The sequence below is a fragment of the Lichenostomus cassidix genome, chromosome 7 (genome assembly GCF_008360975.1).
Source record: "Lichenostomus cassidix isolate B80296 chromosome 7, HeHo_3.0, whole genome shotgun sequence".
Lineage (NCBI taxonomy): Eukaryota > Metazoa > Chordata > Aves > Passeriformes > Meliphagidae > Lichenostomus > Lichenostomus cassidix.
The window spans coordinates 15,156,036-15,172,109 of NC_139488.1; the positions used below are offsets into that span (position 1 = coordinate 15,156,036).

The 16,074-nt window shown below is 37.2% G+C and overlaps 1 protein-coding gene across 1 annotated transcript in view; it reads left to right on the forward strand.

Moving 5' to 3' along the window:
- The window catches only part of TTN (titin), a 241,675-nt gene that overhangs the window by 165,497 nt on the left and 60,104 nt on the right, over window positions 1-16,074 (forward strand). Inside the window, exons 221-253 of the mRNA XM_085065641.1 lie at window positions 36-335; window positions 440-742; window positions 840-1,211; window positions 1,309-1,611; window positions 2,077-2,376; window positions 2,469-2,765; window positions 2,865-3,149; window positions 3,235-3,528; window positions 3,918-4,217; window positions 4,316-4,624; window positions 4,716-4,906; window positions 5,394-5,823; window positions 6,349-6,657; window positions 7,067-7,215; window positions 7,340-7,372; window positions 7,472-7,601; window positions 7,702-8,001; window positions 8,089-8,406; window positions 8,492-8,788; window positions 8,879-9,178; window positions 9,927-10,241; window positions 10,333-10,481; window positions 11,336-11,486; window positions 11,575-11,856; window positions 11,948-12,250; window positions 12,356-12,658; window positions 12,783-13,064; window positions 13,524-13,823; window positions 13,913-14,215; window positions 14,335-14,643; window positions 14,729-15,010; window positions 15,254-15,553; window positions 15,694-15,987. Coding sequence (XP_084921767.1) covers window positions 36-335; window positions 440-742; window positions 840-1,211; window positions 1,309-1,611; window positions 2,077-2,376; window positions 2,469-2,765; window positions 2,865-3,149; window positions 3,235-3,528; window positions 3,918-4,217; window positions 4,316-4,624; window positions 4,716-4,906; window positions 5,394-5,823; window positions 6,349-6,657; window positions 7,067-7,215; window positions 7,340-7,372; window positions 7,472-7,601; window positions 7,702-8,001; window positions 8,089-8,406; window positions 8,492-8,788; window positions 8,879-9,178; window positions 9,927-10,241; window positions 10,333-10,481; window positions 11,336-11,486; window positions 11,575-11,856; window positions 11,948-12,250; window positions 12,356-12,658; window positions 12,783-13,064; window positions 13,524-13,823; window positions 13,913-14,215; window positions 14,335-14,643; window positions 14,729-15,010; window positions 15,254-15,553; window positions 15,694-15,987 — 9,093 coding nt within the window. The remainder of the gene's footprint in view (window positions 1-35; window positions 336-439; window positions 743-839; window positions 1,212-1,308; window positions 1,612-2,076; window positions 2,377-2,468; window positions 2,766-2,864; window positions 3,150-3,234; window positions 3,529-3,917; window positions 4,218-4,315; window positions 4,625-4,715; window positions 4,907-5,393; window positions 5,824-6,348; window positions 6,658-7,066; window positions 7,216-7,339; window positions 7,373-7,471; window positions 7,602-7,701; window positions 8,002-8,088; window positions 8,407-8,491; window positions 8,789-8,878; window positions 9,179-9,926; window positions 10,242-10,332; window positions 10,482-11,335; window positions 11,487-11,574; window positions 11,857-11,947; window positions 12,251-12,355; window positions 12,659-12,782; window positions 13,065-13,523; window positions 13,824-13,912; window positions 14,216-14,334; window positions 14,644-14,728; window positions 15,011-15,253; window positions 15,554-15,693; window positions 15,988-16,074) is intronic.

Genomic DNA, 16,074 nt, shown 5'->3' on the forward strand with positions numbered 1-16,074 from the left:
TAATTAACTGATTTTTTCATTCTTATTTAAAACAGGTCCACCAGGACAGTGTAAAGATATTAAGGCAAGCGAAGTAACTAAGAATACTTGCAAAGTATCCTGGGAACCTCCTGACTTTGATGGTGGTACTCCCATTTTGCATTATGTGCTGGAACGCAGGGAAGCAGGTCGTAAAACATACATCCCAGTCATGTCTGGTGAAAATAAGCTTTCATGGCAAGTCAAAGATCTTATTCCCAACTGTGAATATTACTTCCGTGTTAAAGCTGTCAATAAGATTGGAGGCGGTGAATATATTGAGCTAAGAAACCCAATCATTGCAGAAGACCCAAAACGTAAGTTTGTCTTACTATTAAATAATCTAAAAAATTTAATTTTAAATAAAATCTTCATGCTCTCTTTTCTCATATGATCCCTCTTTTGATCTACTCTTTTACAGAGCCCCCAGATCCACCTGTTGACCTTGAAGTCCATAATCCAACATCAAAATCAGTAACGCTTACATGGAAACCACCCCTGTTTGATGGTGGAAGCAAGATTATGGGCTATATAATAGAAAAGCTCGCTAAGGGCAAGGAGAGGTGGGAGAGATGCAATGACTACCTGGTACCCTTACTAACTTACACAGTGAAAGGCCTTGAGGAAGGAAATGAGTATCAGTTCCGTGTTCGTGCTGAGAATGCTGCTGGCATCAGTGAGCCTTCTCGGATTACTCCTTTTGTGAAAGCTGTGGATCCTATTGGTATGAATTGTTCATTTGATCATTTGCATTAATTGCCATACATCTTCAAACATATTGAAAGATCCTACAATCCATTTATCATTCTTTGTAATTACAGAGGCTCCAAAAGTCTTCCTTGCTGCAAACCTACAGTCTGGCCTTGAGGTGAAGAGAGGTGATGAGATCATACTTGAGGCACATATTTCAGGGTCACCCTATCCATCTATCACTTGGCTGAGGAATGATGAAGTTGTCAGACCAGAGGACATCAAAAAGAGAGTAACAGCACCTAGAAAGAAGAAGGGTGAAGCTGAAGAAGAGAAGCCTTTCCAGCTTTCACTGCCAGAGCGTATGAGTGTAGACAACCACAAGGAAGGAGAGTCTATACTATCAATTCGTGACTCCATCAGAGCTGACCATGGCACATTTACAATTAAAGTGGAAAATGATCATGGGGTTGCTAAAGCCTCATGTGAAGTCAATGTGTTGGGTATGTTATGAATGTCCTCAAAACACCTAGCTGTTCAGAGTATTAGGTCACAGATGTGCAAGATGAGTACTCATAATTTTTCTTGGTTTGCTAACAGATACGCCTGGGCCTCCAGTCAACTTCGTATTTGAAGATTTGAGGAAAAATTCTGTCATTTGCAAGTGGGAGCCTCCCCTTGATGATGGTGGAAGTGAAATCCTAAACTATGTACTGGAAAAGAAAGACAACACAAAAGCTGATATGGGCTGGGTCACTGTCAGTTCAACACTCAGGCATTGCAAATTCCATGTAACAAAACTGATCGAAGGAAAAGAGTATCTATTCCGTGTATTTGCTGAAAACAGAGTCGGAGCAGGTCCACCATGTGTTTCAAAACCAATGACAGCTAAAGATCCTTTCTGTAAGTTTAATTTTGAAAAACAACCTTCTCAGAAAACAAGTGAAACTAAACAGACTCCTAGAATTCTCAGCCTTATCTATGTGAATGTTTCCCAGAAGAGTCTTGAGCCGTGTGATAATTATTGCAAATTTTATACTATTGAAATACAGGGAAATATCAAAAATATTCTAATTCCAATAGTAAGCACATAAGAATGATGATTGCTGTTATAAAACTTTACACTTAAAACACTTAACATCTGTTTAGTGACCTTCTCTGTGCTTAATAGACTAGTATTCTTACCAAAAGAGAGAATCATTGTAAATTTGATTACTGATTGCTCTTAGGAATCAAAGGTTCTAAGAGAGCAAAAAAGCCATGAATTACTTAAAATTAGTGATTTCATATATCTTAGTTTTCTCTTAGCTTTGAGTAAGCTCTGAAGAGACAGCAGTGATGACAAAACCACGTTTTTCTATTTTTCAGCTCCACCAGATGCACCTAATAAACCTGATGTGGAAGATGTAACCAGCAACAGTATGGTGGTTAAGTGGAATGAACCAAAAGATAATGGCAGCCCTATAATAGGATACTGGATTGAAAAACGTGAAATTAATAGTACTCACTGGGCTCGGGTCAACAGGAACCTTGTGAATGCTCTGGAATTAAAAGTTGAAGGACTGTTGGAAGGTTTAACTTACATCTTTAGAGTATGTGCTGAAAATGCAGCTGGCCCTGGTAAATTTAGTCCACCATCAGATCCAAAAACTGCACAGGATCCAATAAGTAAGTGGCTCAGCAGAAGCTAATAGCAAACAGTTGACAAGATAGGATTCACAGCCTTTAACTTTGATTTACACTTATTTATTTATTTATAGTGCCACCTGGTCCACCGATTCCAAGGATTGCTGATACAAGTGCAACTTCTATCGAGCTGGAATGGGCACCTCCTGTGTATAATGGTGGTGGAGATATCACTGGTTACCATGTGTACAAACAACTGGCAGGAGTAAATGAGTGGTCACGCTGTACTGCAAAACCCATTAAGGTCCTGCAGTTTACTGTTGGAGAGGTCAGGGAAGGTGCAGACTATAAACTCCGAGTTACTGCACTTAATGCAGCTGGAGAAGGACCACCTGGGGAAACTGAACCTGCAACAGTTGCAGAACCTAAAGGTATTGCAATTGTATTATTTTTAAGAAATGTCCAACTGCTTAAAAGGTGGGTTTGAATCCCTCCCTTCGACTAATGAACTGTTGCTCTTTCTTTTATAGAGCCTCCTACTGTTGAGCTGGATCTATCTGTGAAAGCTGGCATTCAGGTCATGGCTGGGCAGACTATTAAAATTCCTGCTACTGTGACGGGACGTCCTGCTCCCACCATTACATGGACTCTGGAGGAGGGTGAATTAGACAAAGACAGAGTTGTTATAGAAAATGTTGGCACAAAATCTGAGTTAACCATTAAGAATGCAGTGAGAAAAGACCATGGAAGATATGTAATTACTGCTTCCAATAGCAGTGGTACAAAATCTGCAGGAACCAGAGTAGAAGTATTTGGTAAGAAAAACATTTTTTCAAATTAAATAAGCTTTTCTTTTGGTGAGTATGGGCTTTACCTTATTTGTTTGATTTTGTTTTTCAGATGTTCCCGGACCAGTCCTTGACCTGAAACCAGTGGTCACAAACAGAAAGATGTGTTTGCTTAACTGGTCTGATCCTGAAGATGATGGTGGCAGTGAAATCACAGGCTTCATTGTTGAAAGGAAGGATGCCAAAATGCATACATGGAGACTAGCTGTAGACACAGACAGATCTAAATGTGATATTACAGGTCTAATTGAAGGGCAGGAATATAAATTCCGTGTTAGTGCCAAGAACAAATTCGGTACTGGTCCACCTGTTGAAATAGGACCCATTCTTGCAGTTGATCCATTAGGTAAGATGATTAAGTTTACAGGATTTTTAAAAAGGAAAAAATTAACATCAGATCAATAAGACAATATTGTTGTCTTCCTATACAGAAAGTGTGTTTATTTTTCAACTACGTAGGTAGTCATCTGCCTTAGATTCATTACTTCAGTCAGATTTCTGAATCACTTCTCTGAATCTGATGTGGTTCTTTACATAGCAAAATACTGGTGCCTACTGAGACACTACTTGTTACATTTTTCTCCACATACATGAGAAACTTTATACTAGCTATAATTATACTCAGATTCTTTGCATGCAAAAGCTATGGTTTTAAAAAGCCAGAGCTAATTCATTAATAGGATTTAAAATTCTCTGATTTTTAATTTTTTTATTGTAATTTATCTGTGTTAATAGGTCCTCCAACAGCACCTGAGAGGTTCATGTACACAGAGAGGACAAAGTCATCCATTACACTTGATTGGAAGCCTCCACGCAGTGATGGTGGCAGTCCCATCTTAGGATATATTGTTGAGAAAAGGAGACATGATTCAAAAGATTATGAAAGAGTTAATGCAAGGCTCTGTCCAAAAACATCTCTTCTTGTTGATAAACTCGATGAACTTCATATGTATGAATTCCGTGTCAAAGCTGTCAATGAGATTGGAGAAAGTGAGCCATCACTGCCTCTCAATGTAGTTATACAGGATGATGAAGGTATATCAGCTTTAAATCATATAAATATCTTCAGAGCACTTCAAGGCAATGTCTCTGTTTCACCTCCATCTTCACACTGTCACTTTTCTCCTTTTCAGTTCCTCCAACTGTTACATTGCGTTTGGCTGTGAGAGGAGATACTATCAAAGTCAAGGCAGGAGAACCAGTTAACATTCCTGCTGATGTAACAGGTCTGCCAATGCCAAAGATTGAATGGGACAAGAACGAAGTTCTAATTGACCAAACATCCGATGCACTTAAGATAACCAAGGAAGAAGTATCTAGAACTGAAGCAAAAACTGAACTTAGCCTGCCTGCGGCAGTGAGGGGGGATAAAGGCACTTACACTGTGAGAGCTACCAATCGTCTTGGCACAGCATTCCGCAATGTGCATGTCGAAGTGTATGGTAAGGATGCAGTATTTTAATAAAATGGCAGCTAATAAAATGCCTTTGCCTTTTTTAAAATGTAATTCCATGCTCTGTTGCTTTTTTACAGATCGTCCTTCTCCTCCAAGAAATCTTGCTGTTTCTGATATTAAAGCAGAATCATGCTATTTAACATGGGATGCACCTCTTGATAATGGTGGCAGTGAAATTACCCATTACATTGTTGAAAAACGTGATGCTAGTAAGAAGAAATCTGATTGGGAAGAAGTCTCCAAAGGCGTTGTTGAGAGAAGATATGGGGTGATTAATAAAATATCTTTATTACATATTTTATTATGCATAAAAAATAACAATATTACATATCTAATTAAAACTACTACTTGCATAGGTACCTGTGCTCAAGCTTCATTTAGACCCCAGAATTACTGGATGAATGTTTCCCATCCACGTATCTGTGTTGTCCCTCATCTGACAAAACAAAAGAAATTTTTCAATTTTGCTACTTAACCTCAGCTGAGCTAGAGAAAAGACACTTTCCTTTCCATTTTCCAGAATTATTCACTTTTTTACCAACTGCAAGAGCAAATATAGTGACATTTTTATTTATGTTTGGTCCTATGCACATGAAATAAGAGTATCCTTAGGACATCACATACAGCTGTGTAGTACATAAATAGAGGTATGCCAATGAGATTCCAAGAAAGAATTTAAAGTGAAAACCTCTCCATAACTCCAAATAAGTTGATTCTGAAAGAAGCCAAGTATTGATTTAAATTCTCTTTTTCAGGTATGGAATCTTGCAACAAATGAAAAATACCAATTTAGGGTCCGGGCTGTAAACAAATATGGAATAAGTGATGAATGCCTCTCAGAAAAAGTTGTTATCAAGGATCCCTATGGTCTTCCTGGACCTCCTGGAAAGCCAAAAGTTTTAGATCGCACCAGATCATCTATGCTGGTGACTTGGGAGCCTCCCTTGGACAATGGTGGCAGCCCAATAACAGGCTATTGGTTGGAGAAGAGAGAGGTGGGAGGTGTCTACTGGGCACGTGTCAACAGGGCTCCAGTAACAAAACCATCAGTAAAAGGTCTAGAGCACAATGTGCTTCGTTTGGCTGAAGGTGTTGAATACCAGTTTAGAGTTATGGCTGAAAATCTTGCTGGAATTGGCCCTCCCAGTGAACCATCAGATCCAGCTTTGGCAGCAGATCCCATATGTAAGTATATCATTTTTATGACTATGTTAAAGGCCTGTATCACAGCAGAATAAAAAATGTGCTACTATTATTTTTCATTTATCAATGAAAATTATTAATAATGATGTATTAATTTATTAATATTAATCATAAGGTTTTGTTTGCATTAAACCTAAGAGAATATATTGACACAAAGTTTCCTGATTTTAAAATTTGATGAATAATTAGCTTTAATTAAAAATTTTACCACTTTTATGTATCTAATACTGTGATTACACCATTGTAAACATTGCCAATTAAACTTCAGAATCATGTTTTTATATTATTGTTTTACTTTATTTTTGAGCAGTTCAATCTTTATGCCTTGTACCTTAAGTATCCCTTGATAATATAGGTAATATATGTAATTAGCATGCATGTTCTAGGATTACACAGTCTATATGTGGGTAAAGAAATGAAAATACTTGCATTCTTCTAGAAACTGTCTAGAAAAATATAGGAAGATAGTAACACTCAGATAATTTTTACTTGCTCTTGTTTTGCCAGTTGCGCCTGGTCCACCATCTTGCCCAGAGGTCAAAGACAAAACCAAATCATCTGTAGCACTTGCATGGAAGCCTCCTCAAAAGGATGGTGGTAGTCCTATTAAAGGATATATTGTTGAAATGCAAGATGAAGGTAGTACTGAATGGAAGAAGGTGAATGAAGGAGATAAACTCTTTCCTACTTGTGAATGTGTTATTCCCAACTTGAAAGAGCTCAGAAAATACCGATTTAGGGTGAAAGCTGTAAATGCTGCTGGAGAATCAGAACCAAGTCCTGCAACATCAGAAATACCTATCCAAGATATTTTAGGTAAGAGTTCTGAGAATTGATTTAGGTATTTTTATCTAAATGGAACTTACTGCTGTGAATGTTCAAAAAGGATGCCAAGCAAGCCAAAGTCAAAATAGGATAAGCAATTATACAAGAATGAAGCAAAAGATTGACACACATTTTTGAAAGTGTCAAGATGACCATTACCAAGGAACAATCCATTAGAAAACTGATGAGCACCTGTAGTCATACTAAAGAAATACTATTTATTTTATGAAGAATTTACAACAAATTTTTCTATTTGTATACTTCCCAGTTTCCTTTTTGCACACCTAGCCTTTGTCACATGAACATGCATTCCACATGTTTGTGGGGGATTTTGGCTCAGGGATGATGGAAGTTTACTTTCAGTAGCTTTTAAAATTTATATATTTAAATATTTTTGCAGAGGAACCAGAAATCTTCCTTGATCTTGGAGCACAGGATTTGCTTTCTTGTCGTGCTGGCACAACAATTAAAATCCCAGCCATTATCAAGGGTCGTCCAGTTCCAAAAACATTCTGGGAGTATGAAGGAAAAGCAAAAACAGCAGCAAAGGTTAGTAAAAGTATTACTTTTTAGTATTTATTGCTAGTGAAAGTAATGCCTTTTTTTCTACACCTGTTTCTAGACATTTAAACCTATTCCCTTTTATGTTTATATTATTTCCCTTTGTTTATAGGAGGGAGGTCATACTGTACCTGAAGAAGCTGAGGTAAAGCAAGCAATTTTTTTAACCTCAGTATTATTGCATTTTTTAAACATAAATATTCAAAGTTGATCTATAACTTCTCTTTCTTCCTATAATACACAGGTGAAAGCAACTGATACACGTTCAGAGATTATTATCCCTGATTGCAACAGAAGCCATTCTGGACGATACAGTATTACAGCAAAGAACAAAGCAGGACAAAAAACAGTGCACGTCAGAGTCAATGTGCTTGGTATGGCTTGCATATATTGAAGTATCCAAATATCATGGATTAGTCTTATTTTTCTACAAATTTATGTAAAATTGTTTCTGTTGTGCTTTTATCTTAACAGATGTCCCTGGTCCACCAAAAGACCTAAAAGTAAGTGATATCACAAGAGGTAGCTGTAAGCTTTCATGGAAGATGCCAGATGATGATGGTGGAGATAGAATCAGAGGCTATGTTATAGAGAAAAGAAATATTGATGGGAAGGCCTGGACTAAAGTCAATCCAAACTGTGGCAGTACTTCCTTTGTGGTACCTGATCTCATAACTGGCCAAGAGTATTTCTTCCGGGTACGTGCAGAAAACCGTTTTGGGGTTGGCCCTCCTGCAGAAACCATCCAGCGGACCACAGCCAGGGATCCAATCCGTAAGTAAAATTAAAGTCAAACAAATCCTTTAAAACCAGATGGTACTGTATAGTGGATTTATTCACACTTCTCTTTTGGTTGTGAAGATCCTCCTGATCCGCCTATTAAACTGAGGATTGGCCTTGTGACCAAGAACACAGTGAGCCTGACATGGAAACCACCAAAGAATGATGGTGGAGCTCCTGTTACTCATTATAATGTTGAATGTCTCCGCTGGGATCGTACTGGAGAAGTGAAAGAGTCTTGGAAGCAATGCAACAGACGTGACGTGGAAGAAACAAAGTTTACTGTTGAGGATCTTGTAGAAGGTGGAGAATATGAATTCAGAGTCAAAGCTGTAAATATAGCAGGTCCTAGCAGACCTTCAGCCACTGTTGGCCCACTTGTTGTCAAAGACCAAACATGTAAGTACTGGTACTAGTAAATACAAATTCGATTTTGAAATTGTGAAGTATTTTTGTATGCTATTTTTTCAACATTTTGTTGTAGGTCCACCATCCATTGAGCTCAAAGAATTTATGGAGGTTGAACAAGGAACAGATGTTAAAATTGTGGCCAAGATAAAGGGTGTACCCTTCCCCACATTAACATGGCTAAAAGCTCCTCCAAAGAAGCCAGATGACAAAGCACCAGTGGTGTATGACCAACATGTCAACAAGATCGTTGATGAAGATACTTGCACTTTATTGATCCAACAGTCTCGCAGAAATGATACAGGTTTATATACTATAACAGCTGTAAATGATCTGGGAACTGCTTCAAAGGAGATGCGGCTGAATGTTCTGGGTACATATCAAGAACTCTTACAATTACATTAATTGATAGCATTCATTTGATACTTGATTAATTCTTCTTTATTAAAAATTTGTCTTTTAGGTCGTCCTGGACCTCCAGTGGGACCTATTAAATTTGAATCCATTTTGGCTGATAAAATGACAATATCATGGCTTCCTCCATTAGATGATGGTGGTTCTAAGATTACAAACTATGTTATAGAGAAAAAAGAAGCAAATAGGAAGACATGGGTAACCGTTACTAATGAGCCTAAGGAATGCATATTCACTGTTCCCAAGCTGATGGAAGGCCATCAATATGTGTTCCGCATTATGGCACAAAACAAGTATGGTATTGGAGAACCTTTGGATAGTGAGCCAGAAACAGCACGAAATCTTTTCAGTAAGTAGAAACAAACTTTCAGGTGATGTCAGTTGTTTCCACATGCTGGTATGTGTACAGCATCTGTTAAATACCTCTACTAGTTCCTCTTTTCACTAAGTTTTCTAGAATAGCTTGAAGAGTTTTAGCAGTAGTACGTGGTTCTTAAATACATGTGTAGTGCTTTAACATATTCTTCTCCCTCTTTGTGTTGTATTAAAATACAATCTCAATATTTTTTAGGCTAAAATATACAAATAAGTGTTTATCTAATGAGATTCAGGTTATTCTATTGTATTTGGGCTTAAATATACAAATTAAGTGTTTATCTGATAAGATTCAGGGTATTCTGTTGTACTTGAGACACTATTAAACTCGTAGGTGAGGAAAAGTAAATTTCCTGCCTTCAGTTTTGAAAGAAATTCAACAGAGTAGCTCTGACATAGAAGGAATGTCAGGCGGGCAAGAGAAAAGGGTTCTTAAAAATCAAGTGTTAGGCTGGGCACTAAAATGAGGTAGGGATCCAGAAAGACTAGAAAAAAATAATTTTTGACAATTTTTATTTGAGGGAGAGGTATTTAATTTTTCACAGAATTATATGTACTGGAGTGGGGGTGAGAAACTGAATGAGGGAAGAAATCTTGTGCAGATGGGTAACCACTTAGTGCAGTGGTGACCATGTGAGTGCGTAGCTCTTTTGCACTCTAGCTATTTCCACATATCTTTAACATGTTTTTTTACAAGCTATGTGTGATTTTTTTCCCCTCAGCTGTCCCAGGACCTTGTGACAAGCCAACAGTTAGCAGTATAACACGTGACTCAATGACTGTAAACTGGGAAGAGCCAGAACACGATGGTGGCTCTCCTATTACTGGCTACTGGCTGGAGCGCAAAGAGACCACTGGGAAGAGATGGACCAGGGTTAACAGAGATCCTATCAAGCCCATGACACTGGGGGTTTCATACAAAGTTACAGGCCTTATTGAAGGCTCTGAGTATCAGTTCCGTGTTTCAGCTATCAACGCGGCTGGTGTTGGCCCACCAAGCATGCCATCTGATCCAGCACTTGCTAGAGATCCTATTGGTAAATATTTTACACTTTTTTATTCTAAATTTGAAAATATTCAAGTAAGAACATATAATACATTGTTATGCTGTATGATGATATTTTTCAGCCCCACCTGGCCCTCCTATACCGAAAGTTACTGACTGGACAAAGTCTTCTGTAGACTTAGAGTGGAGTCCACCAGTGAAGGATGGTGGTTCCAGAGTCACTGGCTACATTGTTGAGTTTAAAGAGGAAGGAAAAGAAGAATGGGAACGGGTAGGTGGAAAACCATTACAGAATCTGCACTTCTTTCTGTGTCTATCAAAAGGAATTGCTCCAGAAAAAAATACTTTCTTTACAAATATTTTCTATGCAAGTTATTATCTAAAAGTTTGCTATGTAATTATCTTTATATGTCTAAAATACAAGACCAAGCTTGCCCTTCTTCAATATTAAGTTGACTTTGCAATTACTAGATATAGAGTTTTATCATTTCTATTTAATGATGTGGGAAAATATGTAGGTAATTCGTGATTAAAAACCCCAGAAGACCAAATTAGAACTGTCAGAAAAGTAACTCACTGGTATCAGACTGGTTCCAAAGCATTTAGAACTACTATGTCTCTACATTTTCCTATTCTTTTTCAATAGTGCATCACTGAAAATTTAACTAGTGCACACCTTGGTGATTTTATATATAGCCATAAACATATGGGTGCATTTTAAGTAAGACCAACATTTCCTACACTGTTTCCAGGCAAAGAGACTTTATATTGTGTTTTGAAAGAAAAGAATTCCCTTATTTTGCTGCTCTCACTTATATAAGTTTATGTGTCCAAAAATACATGCAATTCTTCTGAGGCCAGACTATTTTAATTAATTAGTGTAACAACCTTTTGTGTTAGAATATGTTAGAAAAAAGACGAATCTTCAGAATGGATTGTATGTCCATGTACTATATTTCTTTTAAAATTTCTGAAGAATTCTTTGTGGGCTAGATCCATGTATGATTAATACTGTTGTGTGCTTGTAAATCTGAAATAATATCTAATGTAAAATTTGTTTCAAACTCTGCAAAGAAATTGATGATGTCTTGATATTTGCTGACATTACAATGTTTTTTTTTCCAGGTAAAAGATAGAGAAATTAGAGGAACGAAGTTCGTTGTGACAGGATTAAAAGAAGGCTGCTTTTACAAATTTAGAGTTAGAGCAGTAAATGCTGCTGGCATCGGAGAGCCTGGAGAAGTTACAGACATTATTGAAATGAAAGACAGAATTGGTATTTATCATTTTCATTTACATTTTTAGTACCTCTAAGTCAAAGTAAGAAAAAAAATTCATTGTCTTTTTTTGTTCTCTTCCCTCAGTGGCTCCTGATATTAATTTGGATGCAAGTGTCAGGGACAGAATTGTTGTTCATGCTGGAGGAGTAATTCGGATCATAGCATATGTCTCAGGAAAACCACCTCCAACAGTGAGTTGGAGCAGGGATGAGCGAGCTTTGCCAGAAGAAGCCAAAATTGAAGAAACAGCTATTAGTTCTTCTTTAGTCATCAAGAATTGCAAAAGGAGTCACCAGGGTTTATACACTCTTCTTGCTAAAAATGACGGTGGTGAGAGGAAGAAGACAATTATTGTTGATGTGCTAGGTAAATAGCAAGTTTAGTGCTTGTGAACAAGTGCAGTTTCATAAGATTCAGCATCTATGCCTCAATACTCCATTTTTTTCTTTGCTTTCAGATGTGCCAGGCCCAGTTGGAATGCCACTCCTTACTGAAAATCTAACCAACGACTCTTGTAAATTGTCATGGTTTACTCCAGAAGATGATGGTGGTTCTCCTATTACCAACTATATAATTGAAAAACGTGAATCTGACCATAGAGCTTGGACTCCAGTGAGCTACACAGTTACAAGGCAGAATGCCACTATTCAGGGACTCATTCAAGGGAAAGCCTACTTTTTCCGGATTGCAGCTGAGAATTTAATTGGCATGGGTCCATTCACAGAGACAACAAAGGAGATTCTCATTACAGATCCAATAAGTAAGAATATTTTTGAGTTTGGATAACTGTTGTATGAGATTATTACACAGGAAAGTTCTGAATAGGCAGAAGAATGAATCTACCATATTTTTACTTTATTCACAGCTGTTCCTGACCGTCCAGAAGACCTGGAAGTAAAAGCAGTTACCAAAAACTCTGTTACACTAACTTGGAATCCTCCAAAATATAATGGAGGCTCAGATATAACTGGATATGTTCTAGAGAGCCGTCTCATTGGAAAAGACAAATTCCACAAAGTTACAAAGGAGAAAATGCTTGATAGGAAATTCACTGTAGAAGGCTTGAAAGAGGGTGACACCTATGAGTATCGTGTGAGTGCTTGCAATATCGTGGGGCAAGGCAAGCCATCATTTTGCACTAAACCAATCACGTGCAAGGATGAACTCGGTATGTTTCTTTTTCATACTTCTTTTGAAAATATTCATTACATTTACTGATTCCTTTCCTTTTTTCATATTAATACTGCTGTCACTTGTGGGCATTGTATTAATAATTTAATATTGTCTTTCAGCTCCTCCCACACTTGACCTTGACTTTAGAGACAAGCTTATTGTCCGAGTTGGTGAAGCTTTCAGCTTGACTGGACGTTACTCAGGCAAACCTGCACCAAAGGTTACTTGGCTAAGGGATGATACTGTTTTGAAAGAAGATGACCGAATAAAGATCAAGACAACTCCTACTACTCTTTGTTTGGGGGTACTGAAATCTGTCCGTGAAGACACAGGCAAATATTGTGTTACTGTAGAGAACAGCACAGGATCAAGAAAAGGATTTTGTCAAGTTAATGTTGTTGGTAGGTTTTACTGAACAACACCATTGTCTGTGATTTTTAGGAGTGATTATAATTCACTGAATTTTATAATGTTCAAGTATTGAAATGTGTTCTTTATCACAATGATTTGATTTACTGCCTTCTCACTTATACTGAATAGCTATTTATTAATTTTGAGTACATAATTAACTCTGGATTAGTTTATTCAGCATGAACAATTTAATGTCTCTACATGCCTTTAGAGACTGTCAACATGTAGAAAATGTTAATCACCAAATACATTATAAGCATTAAGAAATTAATTCTAGTGTGTCAAACACATATTAAAGAGGAATAGCCCTGAAGTCTTGATTCCTTATTACAACTGTGATGTCAGGTTTCTATTTTTATACTATATTTGCTCTATTTGTGATGTTTAATCTATGTTGTTTCATGAAGTTCATAAAAAAGCATGGGTATGCTTTATTTTTTCTCAAACAGATCGCCCATCACCTCCAGTAGGCCCAGTTATATTTGATGAAGTCTTTAAAGATCATATGGTAGTTTCTTGGAAACCTCCATTAGATGATGGAGGCAGTGAAATTACAAATTACATAATTGAGAAGAAGGATACACACAAAGACTTGTGGATGCCGGTTACATCTGCCACAGTGAAGACAACATGCAAAATTCCTAAGCTGCTTGAAGGAAGAGAATATCAAATTCGAATTTATGCTGAAAATCTTTATGGCATAAGTGATCCTCTCATCTCAGATGAGATGAAAGCCAAGGACCGTTTCCGTATGTTTTTAATTTTTAATTTTATTTTGATACTCCAATCTTTATTCTGTTTATAATGCTCATACACTCTCCTTTTCTCCTCACTCCAGGTGTTCCTGATGCACCTGAGCAACCAATCATTAAGGATGTAACCAAAGACTCTGCAGTAGTGGTTTGGAACAAACCATATGATGGAGGCAAGCCAATAACAAACTATATTGTGGAAAAGAAGGAAACAATGGCTACAAGATGGGTTAAAGCTACCAAAGACCCGATTTTCCCTGGTACAAAGTTCAAAGTACCTGATCTCCTTGAAGGCTGTGAATATGAATTCCGTGTTTCAGCAGAAAATGAAATTGGCGTTGGTGATCCTAGTCCACCATCAAAGCCAATTTTTGCTAGAGATCCAATCGGTAAAGTATCACATTTCATTTCTTAATGAAATTTTAATGCTCTTAGTTTCAGTTAGAAAATTATTCTAATAGTTTCTTTTTTTTCTCCCATTTCTTTATTTTATTTTCTTTTTTAACAGCAAAACCAAGTCCACCTATTAATCCAGAAGCAGTAGATAAAACTAAAAATTCAGTTGATTTAACTTGGCAACCACCACGTCATGATGGAAATGGCAAGATAATTGGCTACCTTATAGAGTATCAGAAAGTTGGAGATGAAGGATGGAAACAGGCTAATCTTACAGCAGATTCTTGTCCTGAAACAAAATACAAAGTCACTGGCCTTACTGAGGGATTAACCTATAAGTTCAGGGTCAAGGCAGTCAATGCAGCAGGTGAATCTGATCCAGCACATGTTCCTGATCCGGTAGAAGTAAAGGACAGGCTTGGTGAGTTTAATAAAATCAGACAAGTTTACCTAAGAATAGATTTTGTCTTTCCTCATTTTGTTAAAACTTATCCTTTTGCTTCCAGAACCTCCTGAGTTAATACTTGATGCGAATATGGCCCGAGAACAGCATGTAAAAGCTGGAGATACCCTGAGACTTAGTGCTGTTATTAAAGGTGTTCCGTTCCCAAAAGTTACTTGGAAGAAAGGAGATCATGAGGTGTCACCCAAAGCTGACATTGAGATTACAGGAGTTGGCAGTAAGCTTGAAATCCGTAATACTGTCCATGAAGATGGTGGAATGTACTCCCTGACAGTTGAAAATCCAGCTGGTTCAAAGACTGTTTCAGTAAAAGTTGTGGTCTTAGGTAATCTTTTTGTGTTCCTTCTATACAACATCTTCTTACTCTATAATTGGAGAAATAAAAGAATTTCTGGAAAATATCAATAAACCAAATTATAAACCAAGTAATATTTTTATTTTATACATATATTAAAAAAATAGAAAAAGGACTAAAAATTACATATAATTTATCTTGAAATTTACAAAATTTTATAAGAAATGCTTTTGTTCCCAAATAAATAACAGATTCCATTTTTATCAACGTTAGATAAGCCTGGTCCTCCCAGAAATCTGAAAATCAGTGATGTTAGAAGTGATTCCTGCTACATCACTTGGATGGAACCAGAAGATGATGGCGGCTCTGTCATTACCAACTATGTGGTGGAGAGGAAAGATGTGGCTTCTGCACAGTGGGTAGCCATCTCATCATCATCCAAGAAACGCAGTCATATGGCCAAATATCTGATGGAAGGCACTCAATATCTCTTCCGAGTTGCAGCTGAGAATCAGTATGGTAGAGGTCCATATGTGGAAACACTTAAGCCTATCAAAGCTATAGATCCACTGCGTAAGTGTTTTTCAGTTACATGATTTGTTTTGTTCGTATGGGATTTGGTAAATTTGAAGTTGTCCTGTTGGTATGAACATGATACACAGGTACCATAGATTTTTCATGCCAGTAACCATTTTGGTTTTGTATTTTAAAAGATCCTCCAGGGCCACCAAAGAATCTGCATCATGTAGATGTTGACAAGACTGAAGTTTCCCTTGCTTGGAATCGACCAGATCGTGATGGTGGTGCTGAGATAACTGGCTATTTGGTGGAATATCAAGAAGACGGTGCAGATGAATGGACGAAGTTCCAGACAGTCCCTATGCTAGACTGTGTTGTTACAGGTCTACAGAAAGGAAAAATATACAAATTCCGTGTGAGAGCTCAAAATATTGTTGGTCTTGGCCTTCCAGATACAACTATACCAATAGAGTGTCAAGAAAAACTAGGTAATTTTTGTTTTTTCATGTTGTCTCACTGATTCCTTCTCTTTTTCTGTAAGCATTTGCCCTGAAAATAAAATTTTGATTTTTCTC